At 35.8% G+C, this 19,602-nt stretch overlaps 1 protein-coding gene across 1 annotated transcript; it reads right to left on the bottom strand.

Annotated features, from left to right (window-relative positions):
- Nucleotides 1-8,891: 8,891 nt before the first annotated feature.
- On the bottom strand, nt 8,892-9,613 carry LOC120214260. The gene is made up of 2 exons (XM_039212206.1): nt 9,500-9,613; nt 8,892-9,167 (listed from the first exon to the last, which is right to left on the bottom strand). The coding sequence occupies exons 1-2, from the start codon at nt 9,611-9,613 to the stop codon at nt 8,892-8,894; spliced, it is 390 nt and encodes a 129-aa protein (XP_039068137.1).
- Nucleotides 9,614-19,602: the final 9,989 nt, after the last annotated feature.

Raw genomic sequence — 19,602 nt, 5'->3', positions numbered from 1 at the left:
CCTTAGTTGTGTTACTGCCTCACTAAGTTATACTTAGCGCGTGATAATTTTCATACGTAGGTTAGGATAATGAAGAGGGAAGTAAGGAGCACTGAGAGCATCTCGTCTTGGGAAATCAAACCAACTTACAGTATCAGTAAGACATCTTTTTTTCTTTAGTGGCATGTATATTGAAAATGTTTTGAATTAATCTGATAGATCAACTTACAATGGTTAATACTAGATATAATTTAAACGGGTAATTAAATGATTTTCAAATTAAGTAGTGTTTAAGCAGTTCTATATAGTTTTTGAAACAACACTAAATTGTCTAATTGATGCCTAAAATCGATTTGTTTTAGATGATAAATTATTATTTTATGAATTTATGCGATTAACGAAATAGTTTTAAAGTTATTAAAGGAATATTTTGCAATGAAATAAAATTTTAAGCATTTATGTTCAACCAATGTCTGTATTGTTGATGTAACATCTTAAACTCGTATTTCGAGATGTATATGAATTATGGGTGTTACACTTGGTATAATATTATCGTAGTCCTTTTCAAGTTCCTTGTAAGTTTTCCCAACCAAAACGTCTTTGTAGTAACTTATTACGCATTGACAAATGTCTTACTTCTCATTAATCTAATAGTTCACCTTGTATAGACTAATATCATATTTTACTTACGTCTAAAAATGGTGGTAAGTTGAAAAAATTTTGTGTTACTTTCTCATTTCAATATCCAGTCAAGTTTAGACTTTTGAAGATATAAGATTTTCTCCTAGGTAAGAACTTGATGATATCTTTTAACACCCCAATTCCCTAGTTAGTAGTTTCAGGATAACCCAAGAGGACCTTGGGTAAACCCAATTGCTTGGTAGGAAGCCTTAGATCAAATATGAATGGATTGGGCTTGAGTTGAGCCCAAAAAGAATGAAAAGGGGGATTTTATCATTTTAGCCAATTGTGGAAGGACTAAAGTTGTAGTTATCCCATAAAAATGAGCAAAGCTCATTCCCATTAAATGGGATTATGTCATTCATGTTGGAATTACCCCTCTACCTTTGTCTTCTTCTCTCTTTCAAAAACTCATCTTCTTATCTTCTCTAAATCAATCAAAGGTGATAGCTATGTAAGACAGGATTCCCTTGTTGAATCAAAGAAGGTAAGTTGGTAATCTCCTCTTACAGAGCTCCGTTTTAAGTCCTTCATCTCTACAAATGGTTGTGGTAGCCATGGAGGAGGTTTAGTGTGGGCTTTAGGTTTTAAAATCCTAAACTAATTATAGCTCATTTTTATGTTTAGAATTGCTTTCCACATTCCCTAAGTTCCTTATATGAGTTCATAACTCATTTCTCTGTTATTTCGAGTGAGAGAGGTGGGTGAAAGATCAAAAGTGAAGAGCAAAGGGAAAGAGGCTCTTGGGTGAGCTAGAGGGTGTTTTTCCGACTCCTAGTTACAAGGTAACACATTTTTAACTCTCCTCTACCACTAGTAGATCGACATGTGTAGTAATGATGCTTGTATGAGAGTGTATTGGTCATTTTGGTGCATTTTGGGTTCATAGCACTGAAATAAGTATTTGGTGTTATTCATGCATAAAGTAATGGCCTTTTATGATCCTATAACCATACATAAGCTTTAAACACTATTTGGGGGTCATGGAAAGACTTCATGAGTGATTTGGGAAGTTTTACGTGAGAGAAACAATTTTTTTGGTTTAAGGTATTGGTATTGTATGAACAATATTGATATTGTCTGTCGTGAATGAACGAATTCAAAAGGTTTTATGAGGAGAGTATTGATACTCAATCAAGGAGTATCGATACTACTCACTAGGTATCAATACTCAGGAGTATAGTATCAATACTCAAGGATTTGATCAGATTCCAGTATTCAATTTTAGTATTGGTACTCATGGGAGTATCTATACAGAGGGAAGAGTATTGATACTCTCAATAGGGGTATCAATACTGAGGTATTTTTAAAACAACGAGGGCAATTTTAGTATCAGTACTCATGGGGTATCGATACTGAGAGTATGGTATCGATACTCCTAGGAAGAGTATTGATACTGAAGCTTATTTTCAAAGCATAAAATGTAATTTTTCATATTGACACTTGGGCAAGTATCGATACCTCAGAAAACGAAGTACCGATACCCAATGAGGTAAAATTCCATAAGACTTATGCCTATGTTTGATTCTCAGGAAACGAAGAGGACACATGAGTCACTTGTAAGTTGATTTCATGGTAAAGCAAGGATTATCTGGATATATCCAATCTAGTTCTCTCAAATCACTAGTTAACGTTAACTGATGCTAAGTGAATCAAACGCGTTCCAAGTTCTCGAGAGGAGTAGACTAGCTTGGCAAGGTGCTGAAGTTTTGTGACCCAGACCTAGCCAGAGTACTGTAGGATGTTGATGTTATGTGACCTAGATCCTACCCAAGGTATTTTTAGTAAGCAAATAGGGGTGTGGGTTTTGTGATGCTATGGTGAACCTGAACTACACCATGATGCTTACTTTGTTTTGTGCAATAAATGTACTCATGATTTCATAACTATGCTCGTAGAATGCTCATATGTTGAATGCATGTAATATAGTTGGGTTATTTGTGTGGCACTGAGCTTGTGAGCTCAGCGTATAGAATGTGTTTCCGTGTATAGTTTCTTAGGTGTCAGTTTGAGGAGCTCTTCACTAGATTTAAGAATCCAAACTTGATCAGTTATCAGAGTACTTCTCGAGTATTATAATGGCATGTACTGTTATATATCATTATATAATGTCGAGTCGAAAACTCTATTTGAATACATTCATTTTGAAAACTATTTGTTAGGAGCTCCCCCATATTTTTTAATCCTATTATACTTAGTATTTCAATTTATCTTAATCACATTTATGGATGCATTTAAATGATTTTAAAAAAATGGTTAAACTTCGGTGTTTCTGTGTGATATTCTAATCATCTGGATTTCTGGTCTAATCAGATTAGGGTGTTATAATTCCTTATTAAGGGGTCTTTCAAGCTCTTGATGTTGGGTAGAATAAAGGTATTTTAGGGATCTCTGGATTCCTTTCAGGTGTTTGACCAAGATCATGTTTTGATTAAAAATATTCCCAAAAGTTATTTTCTTCCAGTCTTTGATGGCATTTTTCGTTTCCTCCACAACTTCAACGAGAGAGTCTTTCTTTTTCTTCCAGACTAGGTCAAAGGTCATTTTACACTCTTCATGAATGAACCAAGCTGACTCGAATTTAAAAGGTCTCTTATCTTTGTTAACCAGACTTTCGATATTAGTATTTACCAGAATCAGGTTATGATCAGAATAGACTCTTGTCAATCTAAACACTCGAATATTAGGGAAGAGATCTACCATTTCCACGTTATGAAGAACTCTATCAAGTCATTTTATTAAAATAACTACCCTCTGAAAATGGCGGATCCATGTATATTTATTATTCTTGTTCTCTTTCTCTTTTTGGCTCCCTTGAGTCTTGCCTTAGAGGATCTGATGATGCGGTTGTGACTTCGATCGAGAGACAATGACACCATTTTTAAAACCATAGGTGTTCATATTTTTTACCTCTTCTTCTTTATTCTTTGTGATAAACCTTCTATTGGATTCACTTATCTCGATTTTCTTTTGTTTTATGGCCATTTCTACCATCTCCCGAGCCATGACCACATCAGCAAAGCTACCAGTAGTGATTTCAACTAAATGCCCAAGGTATGGAGCTTTAATAGTATGCACAATGAGTTTCCTTATTTCTTTGTCATTCAAAGGGGGATGGACTTGTACAACTATATCCTTCCAACGTTGTGAATATTGCCTAAAGCTTTCGTTAGGCTTCTTCTCCATACTTTAGAATATGAAACGGTGGGTCTCATGTCATTCACATGTTTATATTGTTCTAGGAAATATTTGCCTAAATCTATTCATGACTTAATATATGCACTATCTAGTTGTTTATACCAACGGATAGCCTGTAACACCCTAATCTGATCTGACCCGAAGGTCCATGGATTATGATGCCACACAGAACCACCAAAATGGTCAACCCAAAAATATCTTTTAAAATATTTAATAATATTAAATCCATTCATCATAATTTAAACGAAATCAAATCAAGTTTACAAAATAAGGGAGTCTCCCGAAATACATACAAATACAACCATAAATTTTAGATCAAAATAAAGTTATGACTCGATCATACAAAGGTCCATATAAAATACATGCCCTCTAAAATAGACTCAAGATATACTCCGCAATGGATACTCTGGAATATACGGATGCGATAGGCTTCTCGACAATTCCTCTACTAACCTGCACACGGAAACACATTCCATTTGTTGAGCTCACAAGCTCAGTGCTAAGAATATAACTATACAATACTACCTGTATTCATTACACGAACATACTGGAATGTGAAGTCATGAACATGCAAAAGTACAAATAATATGAGATAGGCCAAGTGGAGTGGTCGAAGGAATTTACGTATATCTCGGGTAACACACTAGCCTATTTATCACGAAATAGCTTCGGGGTAAGAACATGAATTTAGTGCATAAGAACTTATATCCCTCAGCCTATTTTATATCCTTGAGAGATCAGGCTACTTTCTGAAATTTACGTGTATCGGAAGCTCACATCCCGAACCTAGTCGAGCATAGGGTACGATTTTGAAATTTACATACGTTAGAATTTTTATCGGTAAGACCCAGAATTTACGTGAATCGGATGAGTACCAACATACAATATTCGGATATTCACAAATAAAGGAAGATCGTCATAATATTATAATAACTTAGGTGTCCTAGCCATTTCCCGAGCATCATAAAAAGACAAATCTTATGTCATCCTATCATGCTTGATTTCTATGTAAGAATTGGTTTATCTTGATTGTTTTCACTTGTATTGAATACTTATAGTTTATACAAACACAAAACACCTCAGCCCGAACACCCAAACAAATTAACTAAAATTGCCCAAAAATCACTGTAGGTATCGATATTATGATATCAGTATCGATACTCAGCCCTTGGATATCGATACTCACCTAAGAATTGATTGAAAAATTTGCTTCAATGTTTTGGAAAATACTTGGGAATCGATACTCCCATGGGAAGTATCGATACTTTACCATGGGTATCGATTCTGCCATGAGCACAAAGACCAAATTTGGCTTCGATATTTTCAAAAATATCCCAGTATCAAAACTGACCCTCTGAGTATCGATACTGAACCCATAGTATTGATACTCCTTGAAGGGAGTATCGATACTGCCCTTATAGCATGCCCGATTTTTCGTTACGCGAAGAACAATATTGATATTGTTCTTCTAGTACCGATATCGATAAATCTGGGTGCTCTATTTTGAGCATGAAATCATGCCCAAAACACACTTATTCACTCCCCTGAGACCTGCAAACATTTTTAAAGTCTTATTTGATGTCTTAGAAGTCAAAAGGTATCATCTTTCATGCATAAAACATAAAAAATACGAATCTTGCCATGTAATCACTCTAACATGTTTGCATGAACAAACATACCATTTATGCACATTTAATGAAATACATGTCGTATGGACAAGTTATAATCTTGTTACCATGAGTCCAAGCTACTGAAAAACATCTAGAATCAACCAAGAGTTATTTTTTCCTTGCCTCTAGACTTTGAGCTCTCTACTTGCTCTTGAACTAATCAAAGTCTTGAAAATGAGTTGTTAACTAATTTTAAATTTAAAGGAACACTAGAAATAATTCTTACAACCCAAAACTCTCTTAAAACTAGACTGAAACAGAATGTTCCTTAAACACCTCTAAAACCTGTTTTTACCTAAGACATCCAAACCTTGTAAATGAGGGTTCAACTTGAAGCTTAGGAAGTGTAGATTAAGAATCTTACCTTTGAAATTCTGATTCAAGCTTGCAAAACTAAAAATCTTGGACCTTTAATTTTCCTTAGAGAGAAGAATATAAGGAAGAGTAGAAGAAGAATATAACAAAGGGATGAAAAAGATAAGCTTGGTGCAGACATGGTATCATCCCAAATAAATGGGATTTAGCCTTTGTTTCAAAATTTGGGTTAATTACTTCCTTAATCCTCCTTTATTTGATTCATGATTAAAATCATCACTTTTCAAGCTTGTTGGGCTCATCTCAAGCACAAATCAAATCTACTTGGGTTCAAAACTTCATATATTAAAGGAAAATTATTCTAAAGCCCATTCGAATAAATTTGAAACTCCTAACTCGTATTTTGGGGCATTACAACTCTCCCCTCCTAAGAAGAAATTTTTTCCTCAAAATTTAACTAGATAGAAGAGGTGTGGATAATGAAGTTGCATATCTTCTTCGGGCTTCCATGTTGCCTCTTCAATGCCATAGTTCCTCCACAAAACCTTTACTAATGGTATCCTATTGTTTCGTAATTCCTCTAATATCTCTGGCAAGAATCTGAATTGGTTCTTCCTCATAGGTCAAGTCTTGCCTTACTTCAACTTACTCAAGGGGAATAACATGGATGAGTCTGATCGGTATCTTCTGAGCATGGATACGTGAAACACATTGTGGATGCATTCAAGCTCTAGAGGTAATGCTAAATGATAAGCCACTGACCCAACTCTCTCTGTAATCTCATATGGTATAATGAATCATGGGGTAAACTTACCCTTGCGCCCAAACCGAAGAACATTTTTCCAAGGGGAAACTTTGAAAAATACCTTGTTTCCTATAACGAACTCAATATCATTGTGCTTCAAATCATTATACAACCTTTGTCTGTCAAAAACATCCTTCAGACAACTCTGTATCAACTGAACCTTTTATTTGGTTTCTCAGATCATCTCTGTACCTACATTCTTACCCTCAATGATCTCTGTCCAATATAATAGGGTTCTATACTTGTGCCATACAAAGCTTTAAACGGGGTCATCTGAATAGTTGCCTAAAAACTGTTGTTATACGCAAACTCCACCAAGGGTAAGTGATCATTCCAATTACCCTCAAGATCCGAAATGGTATATCTGAGCATATCCTCCAAAATATGAATAACTCACTTGAATTGACCGTTTTTCTAAGGATGAAAGGTGATTGTATAATGCAGTTTAGTACCCAAAGCTCCATGCAACGCTTTCAAGAACTGAGAAGAGAAATGTGGATCTCTATCAGATATAATCAAGATTGAGACCTCATACAATACCACAATATTGTATATGTACAGTTAAGCCAATCTCTCTAACATGAAGTCTATACGAACCAGAAGAAAGTTAGCAGACTTGGTCAATCGATCCACTATAACCCAAATTGTATCACGTCTAAACCTTATCATCGGAAGGTCGGTTACGAAATCCATCATCATTCTCTCCTAATTCCGTTATGGAATTTGAATTGGTTGCAACAACCCTAAGGGAACCTGATATTCTGCCATGACTTGTTGGCACACTAAGCACTTGGCAACAAATTCGTACACTTCTCTTTTCATGCCCGACCACTAATACAATGGTCGAATCTCTTGGTACATCTTGTTGCTACCTGAATAAAGTGAGAGAGGACTACAATGCACCTCATGAAAGAACTTATCACAAAATTACTTGTCGACCAAAAAATGCCCTTGGAAGTACAATACGCGTCCATCGTATAACTAAAAACTGAGGACCTCATCTCAGAGGACTTGCTCTACTCGATCCCTCAATTGGTCATCCGAACCTTGTAACATGTTTAACTTTTCCCACCAACTCATGTTCAACCCTCAACTCAGCCAAAGATTTCCCAAATCTGACAAACTTAGACGCACTAATAAAACTCATAACTCTACTATGGTCTTTCTACTAAAGGCATATGCAACGATGTTCTCTTTGCCCAGATGGTAGTCGATCACATAATCGTAGTCCTTCTAAAGCTCTACCCATCTTCTTTGCCTCAAGTTCAACTCTTTCTAGGTAAACAGATACTTAAGACTCTTATGATCCATGAAGATGTGACACTTCTCCCCGAACAAGTAGTGCCTCCAAATTTTCAAAGAAAAAGCCACTGTGGCAAGCTATAAATCATGAGTAGGGTAGTTGCACTCATGAGGCTTGAGCTGGCGAGACACATAAGCCATAACATTTCTTTCTTGCATCAGAACACATCCTAAACTATTTAGTAACGCATAATTGAACATGGTGAAATCTTTACTGGAGGTTGAGTCAGAATGAGGGCCTGCGTAAGGATTTCTTTCAAATGATCAAAGCTTTCTTGGCGCCCCTCATTCCATACAAAAGGAACTCCTTTCTGAAGTAGCTTGGTCAATGGTGTTGTGATCATGGAGGAACCCTTGACAAAACTGTTGTAATACTCTGCTAGGCCTAAGAATCTAATACCTCAGTGACATTCTTAGGAGGTTCTCACTCTAACACTGCCTTAATCTTCTGAGGATCCACTCGGATGCCATCAGTTGCTACAAGATGACATAAAATTCCACTTCAAATAACCAGAATTTTCACTTCCCAAACTTGGCATATAACTGACGATCTCTGAGTGTCTGCAAAACGATGCGGAGATACTGATAATGCTCCTCCTCGGACCTAGAGTACACAAGAATATCGTCAATGAAAACCACCATAAATAGATCTAGATAAGGACAAAAACTCAGTTTATCTAATCCATGAACACCACCGAGGCATTGGTGAGTCCGAATGGCATCATGAGAAACTCGTAATGTTCATTTCTTATCCTGAAGGTTTTCTTACCTATATCTGTATCCTTAATCTTCAACTGATAGTGCCCTGGCCTCAAATAAATCTTGGAGAACACACATGTGCCCTTAAGTTGTTCGAACATATCATCTATTCGAGGAAGAGGGTAGCGATTCTTGATAGTCAACTTGTTTAGTTATCGATAGTCGATGCACAGCCTCATCGACTAGTCTTTTTTCTTGACAAAAAACACTGGCACTCCCCAAGGCGAGATGCTCGGTCGAATAAAGCCTTTGTCCAACAACTCTTGGATTTGGTTCTTTAGCTCCTTCAACTCTGTTGGTGCTATGCGATAGGGTGCCATAGACACTGGAGCTAATCCCTGCCAAACCTCTATACTGAACTCAACCTCACGGTCAGGCGGTAACCCCTCCAATGTACTTCTCACGGAACTCTGAGAAGAAGTACTTCTAGGTCGGTCTCTCTGTCTCCATTGACAGCTCTACAGTCCCCATTAATTGATCACGTCACCCTTCAGAAGGGCAGTGAGCCACTCAAGCTTGCCCTCGGGAGTGAGGTGTAACTGACAAAGGGTACGGAGGGTCTCTTAGAGCCACTGATATGCAGAGACGGTATTGTCATCCCTAAATATATAAAAGTCGATCATCATGTAACGATGAAATTCTCGACAGAGGACTCCTGAGGCACTACGAATGGCTGAATGGGTGGCGCAAGTGACGGAGATGGCATAGCGGATAGATTTGGTATGGCTCAGATAATCTGTCTAAGGGTCGAGGTCAGGTCACAGAAAAATGTCAGCTCATCGACACCAACGTCTATAGGTTTCTCATGATCCAACTCCGGGGCATACTCATCACCAAAATCTCCAGCCAAGGAAGTGCAACTCTCTTTTTGGCCCTCGTGACAAGGAATATCTCTATCGGCCATAATCGAATCTGATTTTTTTTTAAAAAAAAGAGGTCGCTATCGTCATTCCAAAATATTAAGTACTCTTGATATCTAGTGCCATGTACTCACACAGACACTTACTGACTTTCACCTACGGGTCCTAACAATGACTAAACTTGGACGCGCTGATACCACTAAATGTAACACCCTAATCTGATTTGACCCGAAGGTCCATGGATTACGATGCCACATGAAACCACTAAAATGGTCAACCCAAAAATTTCTTTTAAAACATATAATAATAGTAAAATCATTCATTATAATTTAAAAGGAATTAAAATCAAGTTTACAAAAAATAAGTGAGTCCCCCAAAATACTTACAAATACAACCATAAATTTTATATCAAAATAGAGTTATGACTTGATCATACAAAGGTCCATAAAAAATACATGCCCTCTAAAATAGACTCAAGACATACTCTGCAGTGGCTACTCTGGAATATATGGATGCGATAGGCTCATCGATGATCCCTCTACTAACCTGCGTATGAGAAAACATTCCATACGCTGAGCTCACAAGCTCAGTGCCACGAACATAACTATACAATACTACATGCATTCATTACATGAACATGTCAGAATGTAAAGTCATTAACATGCAAAAGTACATATCAAATATTAAATAGGCCAAGTGGAGTGGTCGGAGGAATTTACATACATCTTAGATAACACACTATACTATCTAGTATAAAATAGCTTTAGGGTAAGAACTAGAATTTACGTGCATCAGAGCTTATAGCCCTCAATCTATTTCAGATCCTCGATAGGTCAGGGTGAGTTACAGAATTTACGTCGAAACCTCACATCCCAAACCAAGTCGAGCATAGGGTACAATTTCAGAATTTATGTGCATAAGAATTCGTACCGGTACTACCCATAATTTACGTACATCGGATGCATACCAACAGACAATATCCAGATATTCACAAACAAAGGATGCTCGTCATATACTATAGTAACTCGAGTGTCCTAGTCATTTCTCAAGCATCATACAGATGCAAATCTTATGTCATCTTAGCATGCTTGATTTCTAGGTGAGAATTGGGTTATCTTGATTGTTTTCAATTGTATCGAATACTTATAGTTTATACGAACTCAAAACACTTCAATCCAAACACCCAAACAAATGAACTAAAATTACCTAAAAATCATTATGGGTATAAATATCGGGCCAGCAGTATCGATACTCACCCCTTATGTATCAATACTCACTTGAGTATCAATACCAAAATTTGCTTCGATGATTTGGAAAATACTTGGGTATCGATACTCCTATGGGAAGTATCAATACTTTACCCTGGGGTATCGATACCAAATTTGGTTTCTATATTTTCAAAAATATCCCAGTATCGATATTGACCCTCTGAGTATAGATACTAAACCCATAGTATCGATACTCCTTTAAGGGGTATCGATACTGCCCTTATATCATGTCTGATTTTTGCCTTACACGAAGAACAATATCGATACTATTCTTCTAGTAATGAGATAACTCCATAAAAAGGTTATATTTAGGGTCTTTTTACTTAAGTTATTAGTCGTCTTAGGGTACATTTAGGTTCATATAAATGCATTTAGGTGCATATAATTGCATTTGGTGGATTCTATTTGCGTGGCATATTATTTTGTAATGGGTGTTGTTTTACGGGGAAGGTTGTGTTTTGCTGATGATGTACAGGTTCATGAAGCAAAGGGTGAGCATGGAGAATTGCTGTAGCATTCCCAGATGGTTAGCAAAGGATAATTGCCAAGGTAATTTAGGTTATCAAGAGGAGAATCCGCTAAGGTGATGTTCGTGGTGGTCCGAGGAGCTATCGGCAGCCAGCATTGGGAGTTTTCCTCCACCCTTATGCTTTTATTTTTACTCGATTTATTGGGTTGTATGGAATGAATTATTTTCTTGAATATTTTGAACCCCACCATAAACTGAACTTTATTTGGTGGGGGTTCTTATTTGGTGTGGGTTCTCATGGATGATTGAGTTTTTGTTTTAATGAATGATTTGAGTTTTTATATTTACCTATTTTTTTGCTCATTGTTCTTAATTACTTAAGATTGTATGAGGCATGAGAGTGTTCATTTCTTAAGTGTATTACTTAGTGTTTGAGATAAACTAGGTTAAAGATCCTTAGTGTTTGAGAGAAACTAAGGGAGGATCTACTCGACCAATAGGTTTTAACTACTAACTAAGACCGGATCTACCTTAGAGATAAGGATAGGATTTCAACGAATAAAACGAGTAGTGTAGATTCGATAGGTTCGATGTTTCTATTCACACCGAGAGGAATTGTCGTGGCATTTGCATCTCTCAGGTTCCTTCACTTGAGAGAGTGTAAGGACACTCTTAGTAACCTCTATTGAGCAATTAAACCATAGAAGCAAGGCTTAGGATTCCTTAGTAACCCCACCATTCATTCCCATTGTAGCTTATTTATGTGAGGAATGCCAAGTTATCTTACTTATCCCTGAATTTTCAATCTATTTTGCCTTAGAATTTTTAATTAATTACACTCTAAACATCTCAATTTGCCATAACATTTCCATCTTCCACCCATCCACACTACCATTGATATTCCACCTGCATACATTTTATTTTGTCACAACATTTCCATTTACTACCTTTCTATATTGCCATTGCAACTTCATCTGTGTACAATTCATTTTACCTCAGCATTTCTATCTCACTTGTTTATACCACATTAACTATACTTAGTTATTTTAGAAAAGTCCATAAACTTTACTCAAGATCCCTCTAATCCATGTGGAGACGATACTCAATCACTACTATATTTATGTATATTTGTATATATTTTCGCATAATTTATAGCACTCACAATACGCGAACAAGTTTTTGGTATCGTTCTCGGGGATTGGGAAGTGGTGATGTTGAGTTTAGTTATTGCACCGTTTTATTTCTTTTTTTTTTGTATATATTTAATTATTTTTGTGTTTACCTTTTTCAGGTGTTATGTTGTCGCATGACCCGTAAAAGACCCAAAGAACCATTATTCATTTTGAACCTAAGGTTCCTGTAGTTCAAAATCAAGTGGAGGATCCTGCAGTTCTAAATGCTATAGTAATTCACAATGATGAGGTTGTAGCTCGACCACGAACTATTATAGATCACTTAGCTCCTACCTTGGATGAACTCAAACATGGTATCTTAGCTTCGGAGATTCAGTCAGCCCACTTTGAGCTCAAATCGGTGATGTTCGACATGTCAGACTTGATTGGACAATTTGGTGGTGCACCTCATGTGGATGGCAAGACATCATATATGTAATATCCCAAACTATGGGTTAGTGACTAAATTGTAAAACTTCATAACTTGGTGATTAAAGTGGAAAAGTTGAATAGTTCAATGACTTATTTGAAAATATTTTTAAAGGGTTATTATTAATTATTAAAGGAATTAAAGGGTAAAATGGTCATTTGATATGAAAGATTTTTAATTCCCTTATAAGATAAGGGAAACACGTGGAATCCATTTTGATTCCACATAATTCTTTCATATTCTTCTTCTTCATCATCATACAAGAGAGAGGGAGCCAAGCAAAGGTAAGTTTTCTGATTAGTTGATTATTTGTTGATTTTAAGTATGAGATTTGATCCTTAGGTGATACTTAAGCTTAAGGAAAGCTTAAGTTGTCTTGAAATCAAAAGATGAAGTACTTATAAAAGATTAAAAAGAATGGGTTTTTAAATGAATTTCTGGAAAAGAGTTGATAAGTTGAATTTTAAACTAAATTTGACTTGTCATCAACTTAATTAAGAGATATGAAGAGATAGAATTGGATTTAGAGCATCTCGAAAATTTGGTATGATTATTGATTTCCATATGAAAAATGGAATTTTGAGGTATATGTAATTGAGTTAAGAATAGAAAAGGGAATGACACATGAAGAATTTAAGCTGAAAATGATGAATTTTCGGGTGAAAAAACCTGTTTTGGGCAGAGTGTATCAGTACCCTACGTATGTGTATCGATACCCTCTTGAACGAAAATATTCCAGAATGTAATAAGGGTACCGATACCTTAAGGAGGGTATTGATACCCCCTAAAGGAAAAAATGAATATGGGTATATTAAATTCGTTTAAATTAATAGCATCGAAGTATAAGGTTTAGAATTCTGATAATTATCTTAGAAATCATGTTTATGTAGATATCGAGCACAAGCAAGTTCTGAAACGACTGCAAAGTTAGGATCAATCCAAAGAGATAAATGATAGAAGTGGATTTGGATTTGGATATATATAAAGTGTCAAGGTGAGTGCAATTTAATTTGTACTTATTTTATTAATCAAACATTGGCTTGTGATGAGCCAGTAACGGAGTTATTATGGTAAGAAGTAACTTCTAAAATGTTATGTGATTCTTATGTATGCATGAGTACATGAAAATGTGTATAGGTGTCATATGTTAATATATATGATATGTGATACTGAACTACATGAATATATGAAAAATATATCAACTATGATATGTATGATGTTTTTATGTACTATGTGATGTATATGAATATACGTGAACAAGATATGACAAACGTACATGAACAAATGAGAAATATAAGCCATATGAAACGAAACGTGATTACATGCATTTACAATGCATGTTATATGATATGAGATATGTTTACAAATACATGTGGTATGTGACAGAAGAGAAGGAATAAGTGATAAACTATTATAAATGATAACCCATGTTATGTATGATGAGCTAGTGGAATAGTTGGCATGCTAAGAGTCGAGGGTCTACACGGTCCTTCGAGACATATACAGAGGTCCTTCGGGATAAATACATAGGTCCTTCGGGATAAATTTCACATGCCCTAGTGGGACCCTATACGAGCTATGGTGATAGCATAGTGCACAACCTCTATGTACTCACATACCTTAAGTTCTCAACATATACATGGGCTTTAAAGATAATAAAGAACTTGATATGATATTGTGTCCTTTGTGAAATAGTATATGTGATATATGACGTGCATAAATGATAAGTTCATGATCATAGAATAATAAAAATGAAGATAATAATATAATTACATAGGTGTATTTGTTATATGAAATTGGTAATGGTTTATGCATTGGTGTGATTTAGAGTTTCCATTATATGCTGATATGGTATAAAAGAAATAAGTAATGATAAGCATGTTAATGATGGGATTAAGTATGTATATACGTATGATGTTATGTTACGTGATATGTGCATGTGTGTATATGTTACTGGAAAGAATATATGTTTTGGTATGATATGGTAGTATTAAATTTTCATGCATTATAGAAGTTACAGATATATCATAATTTTATTTATGCCTCACTAAGTCAACGACTTAGCGTGTGATTCTTTCACACGTAGGTTTTGACAAGAAGAATGAGTAAAGTTAAGCAAGACATGTCAGTTCTCCTTTTCAAAGACCAGATCAGATCAGAAAAGAATTGAATAATATGTATTTTGTAATACTGATTGTGGTTGGCATGTAAATAAATATTTGAATCCGATATGTTCTAATCGGTTTTGTAAAATCATATGATTGAATTTTGTAATGCTTTAAATATATTTATGTAAATGATAAATTATAGGGATGAAGGATTAAATTTTGAGTTTTATACATGTTTTGCCGAAATTACTGTAGTAGGATATCGGTACACTGTAGCAGGGTATCGATACCCCTGTAGCATTCTGGAAAATTTTAGCATTTGGTATTGTTCATTACTGTTCATGGTATTATACATTACTGTTCATAGTAGTACTATTCATACCGCATAGTACTATTCATAAAAATGTTTTTTCCTTAAATTTGTTATAACAAACATAATTCAGCAGTGTATTATCGTATTTTCTTAATATAAGTCCAAACATTTTATTATTTTGTAAGAATATTGTTTTAAAAAGTCAATGTGACATCTCGGACTCGTATCCAGGTCGGATACGAGTTGGGGGTGTTACATTTAATGGTATCAGAGCTACAGTTTAGCCGATTCTAGGCTAAAAATGAAGTCAAAAGTATTTTAAAAAGTATACATGCCAACACAAAGTGAAAAATTTTCTGATCTGATAGTGTAAGGAGTGTGTTGTCTTATAAATAGAGTTAAATTGTTATGTTATATTATATGTATGATCATGAGAGCTTCCAAAGTGAAGCACAAGGCAATAGACTGAAGGTAATAGCAATCCACCTGCCCTGGCCAGGCAGGGAGAAGAGCAAACACCTCAGGGAGTGTCTGTATAAGATTAGAGAATGTTTCATGATGTTGAATGATATTATGATGTGTTTTTAATTTTATATTTTTTAACTTATAAAATGAATGTATCGAAATAGTTAAAAGAGTTAAGAGCACCCGAGTTCAAGGGTGAATTTGAGGAAGGTTCTGTTGTTACAGACCTTTGGGTTAAATGATATGAAGATAATGTTAGAAGGTTTTTATTCTCTAAAGTGGAGAAGTTAAATTGAGTAGTTTCGTTACTACGTGGGCAAGCTAGAGTATGGTGTAAAAATGTCGCCATGAGAATGTTAAAAAGATCAAGCGATGTGATTGTTGTTTGTATAAGAGTTCAAGAATAAGTACATCAATGACCAGTTTATAAGACAAATGAAGTTAGAATATTCGAGCTTGAAATAAACGAATTACCATGTAGTACTATTCATAAAAATGTTTCTTTCTTTAAATTTGCCATAACAAACATAATTCAACGGTATATTATTATATTTTCTTAATATAAATCCAAATGTTTTATTATTTTGTAAGAATATTGTTTTAAAAAGTTAATGTGACATCTCGAACTCGTATCCGGGTCGGATACGGGTTGGGGGTGTTACAATATACGAGCCTTTCTAGAGGTGTGTGATTCCTTTTGACAGCAAGGTGTGCATGAGGATGTGTTGAAATTAAAGTTGTTTCCATACTTATTGAGAGATCTATCAAGGGTGTGGCTTAATCGAGTACCTTCTGGCTCAATAAAGTCATGGGCAAACTTGTTAAAAAAAATTTGCTACGATATAATCCACCTAATATGAACAGTCATCATAGGAATGCCATAGCATCTTTTCATCAAGCTGATAATGAGTGTATGTTTGAGTGTTAGGATAGATATAAGGGACTCTTACGCAAGTACACCAACCATTGATTCCATGATTAGACTCAAGTCGTGATGTTTTACTATGGAGTTAATGCACACACTGGGATGATGCTAGATGCCTCGGCAAATGGAACTTTGCTTGACAAATCACCTAAAGAGGATGTTGACATTTTTGATCGAATTTCTAACAATGATTACCAATTTCCCTCTTCAAGGCTTGGAACTGGGAGGAAGTCACTTGGGACATTCGAGTTAGATGCTAAGGATTTAGTGTACGTCCAACTCTCCATCATCACCAATATGTTGAAGAATTTGCAATATTCCAATGAGGTGAAAAAAGTAAAGGTGTTAGCTAACCATGTCTTTTATATTGTGGCAATCACCATGAGAGTGAATGCCCAGACAATCAAGAGTCCATCAACTATGTGGGGAACTTCAACTGAAGCCACAATAACAACCCTCACTCCAACACCTACAATCTAGTATGGCGACAACATCCAAATTTCTCATGGGGAAATTAAGGAGCAACTAATGTTAGTCATCCCGCTCGATAGCATATTGTAAATCAGTCCCCAGCCTTTAAAACGAATATGACATGGCATAATTCTAACAAAGAGGTAGCGTCTTCATCTAATACCAAATCGTTTGAGGCTACAATGTAAGAATTTATAGCAAGCATAAGGACTATGCTGCAAGAACATTCTTCAGCTATCAAGAATAAAGGAACATAGCTACAAAGACATAGTGCATCTTTGGGAGCTTTGAAGGGTCAAGTTGGTCAAATTACTATGACATTACAAGAACGTCAGTCAGGTCGCTTACCAAGTGACACTGAAGTCACTAAAGCTCATGAGAAGGATAAATATAGTGCATTCACCACAGGGGTAGCACCCATATCACCAAAGAATGTATGTTTGGGAGGAAGAAACTCAATGATCCTAGCCCTGAGCTTGTGCATGATGATTCTGAGTTGCAAGAAGACTCATCTTCGATGGAAGACAAAGTTGAGGGTGTGATGAATAAACCTAATGATGATAGGTAAAAGATAAACCCCCACTAGCAGGAGTGGATGACCAAAGGGTAACTATCAATGTCTTCAGCACTCTCAAATATGCTGATGATTCTAGGGAGAGTCAATCGTTTCAAGATGTGGAATCTATAATGGAAGAAGAAGCTACAGAATTTTACTGTAGTAATTTTTTGCACACTGATGATTACTTGAAGTTCGATGAAGAAGATAAAGAAGAGCTTAAGGAAATTCCAACAGAGGTACAACAGTCTAGCTTACTCGTAGCTAGACTAGGTATGGAATTTGAACCCTTAGATGCTAATGAATTTATTCCTTCCAAACCTTCACTTGATCACCCACCCACTCTAGAGCTAAAACCCTTACCTTTACCCCTTAAGCATGTTCATTGGGGATGACTTGACAATTTTCCTATGCTTCAAAACCAAGTAGCTGCCCATCTTTTTAGGCTAAAATTATGAAAGAGCTAAGGAAAGAAATGGAGATTAAGGAAAATTTCCCTGACGAGAAATTATTATTTACCGCAACAATTTCATGGTGTGCTGACATTGTCAATTTTCTCGTTATTGGTATTTTTCCTCCTAATTTGATTAGATAGTGAAAGAACAAGTTCATGCACAAGGGTGACTACTATGATTGGGATAACCCCTATTTCTTCAAAGAATTTACTGCCCAAACGAGTAAAATATGATGCATCAAATAAGAGCGAAACGAGATCCTCTTCCACTACCATTCAGCTTCATGTAAAGACTACTTAGAAGAAGAGAGGACTACTGTAAAATTCCTACAATTTGGGTTCTATTGGCTTACGTTGAAGGTGGCACTATTATATGTGTGGAGCATTTTTGTCTATACCGGTGCTCCAATCAAACGTGACAAAAATACCATACAAATTTAGGATGTTTTGGAATTTGCACCTCTTCAACCCTCTCTAATTTATGTTATAGCAATTTTGTGTTGCCTTGTGTGATTATTATTTTTCTTTGTTTTATTTATTTATTTTTAATTTTTAATTTTAATATAAGTTTGTTTTAGTAGAAGAAATTCCCACGCATGTTTGCCAAGGGAAAAGCCCTTATGGATGTTGTACCCACTTAGGAAGAATGACGTTATAGAGGATGAATATAATGAAGTTTTACCTGGGTTGAAGGGAAATAATAAGGCAAAGCCGCCCGTACTATTAGGATTAAAAGAGGACAAACCAAAGGAAAATGTGGAATCTGGTGCAAAATCAATTGCCATGGAAAAGTTAACTACCTGCATCGAGTCTTCCAGGTAGATGAGGGAGTGCATTGAAGGTTTATCTTGTGATCTCTGGACTTTCTTTACTTATATCAAGGAAAGGATGTTGTGATAGAAACCTATTTCAAGGATATGCTCCCCAATTGGCCCATGATATCCCTGTTTTTCCAGACTCCATATTATAGTAAAATAAAAATGCCCCGACATTTTCAGATGTCGCCCAGCCATAAACCCCGACTGCCAAGGCCACTGAGGGCTTGAGTACCCCACCTGTTGAATTAGCCTCTGACTCAGAGTCGAGCCTCACCCCATTCAAGAAAAGATTAAGCATAGCATAACACAGCCACCACATTACCTCCACCTTAGGAAGTCGAGGCACCTTGCATTGCATTGATAGCATATAGCTTAGTTTTAACTTAGTTTTTTTTTAATTCATTGAGGACGATGCATCCCTCAAGTTTGGGGGAAGTAGTGTTTTTATTAGGTCATTTTGCATAATAGTGTTAGTAGAATTAATTTACCATGGCATTAGTAAGAATTAGGATAGATTGTTTATAATAAGTTGATGGTGCCCGATGGTGATGAATTCTTATGGCTATTATGAACTGAATGTACAT

This window comes from Hibiscus syriacus, unplaced genomic scaffold, assembly GCF_006381635.1.
Source record: "Hibiscus syriacus cultivar Baekdansim isolate YM2019G1 unplaced genomic scaffold, ASM638163v2 tig00110057_pilon, whole genome shotgun sequence".
NCBI classification, from domain to species: domain Eukaryota; kingdom Viridiplantae; phylum Streptophyta; class Magnoliopsida; order Malvales; family Malvaceae; genus Hibiscus; species Hibiscus syriacus.
Note: the sequence above shows the minus strand (reverse complement) of the source record. Positions and strands in the feature narration are given on the sequence as shown.

Excerpts from the sequence above, each read along its gene's own strand:
- LOC120214260 (XM_039212206.1), bottom strand. The coding sequence starts at position 9,613 with ATGGCCGATAGAGATATTCCTTGTCACGAGGGCCAAAAAGAGAGTTGC. Across the intron at positions 9,168-9,499 it reads ATCATGAGAAACCTATAGAC|AGCTGTCAATGGAGACAGAG; the intron begins GTTGGTGTCGAT and ends TGGGGACTGTAG.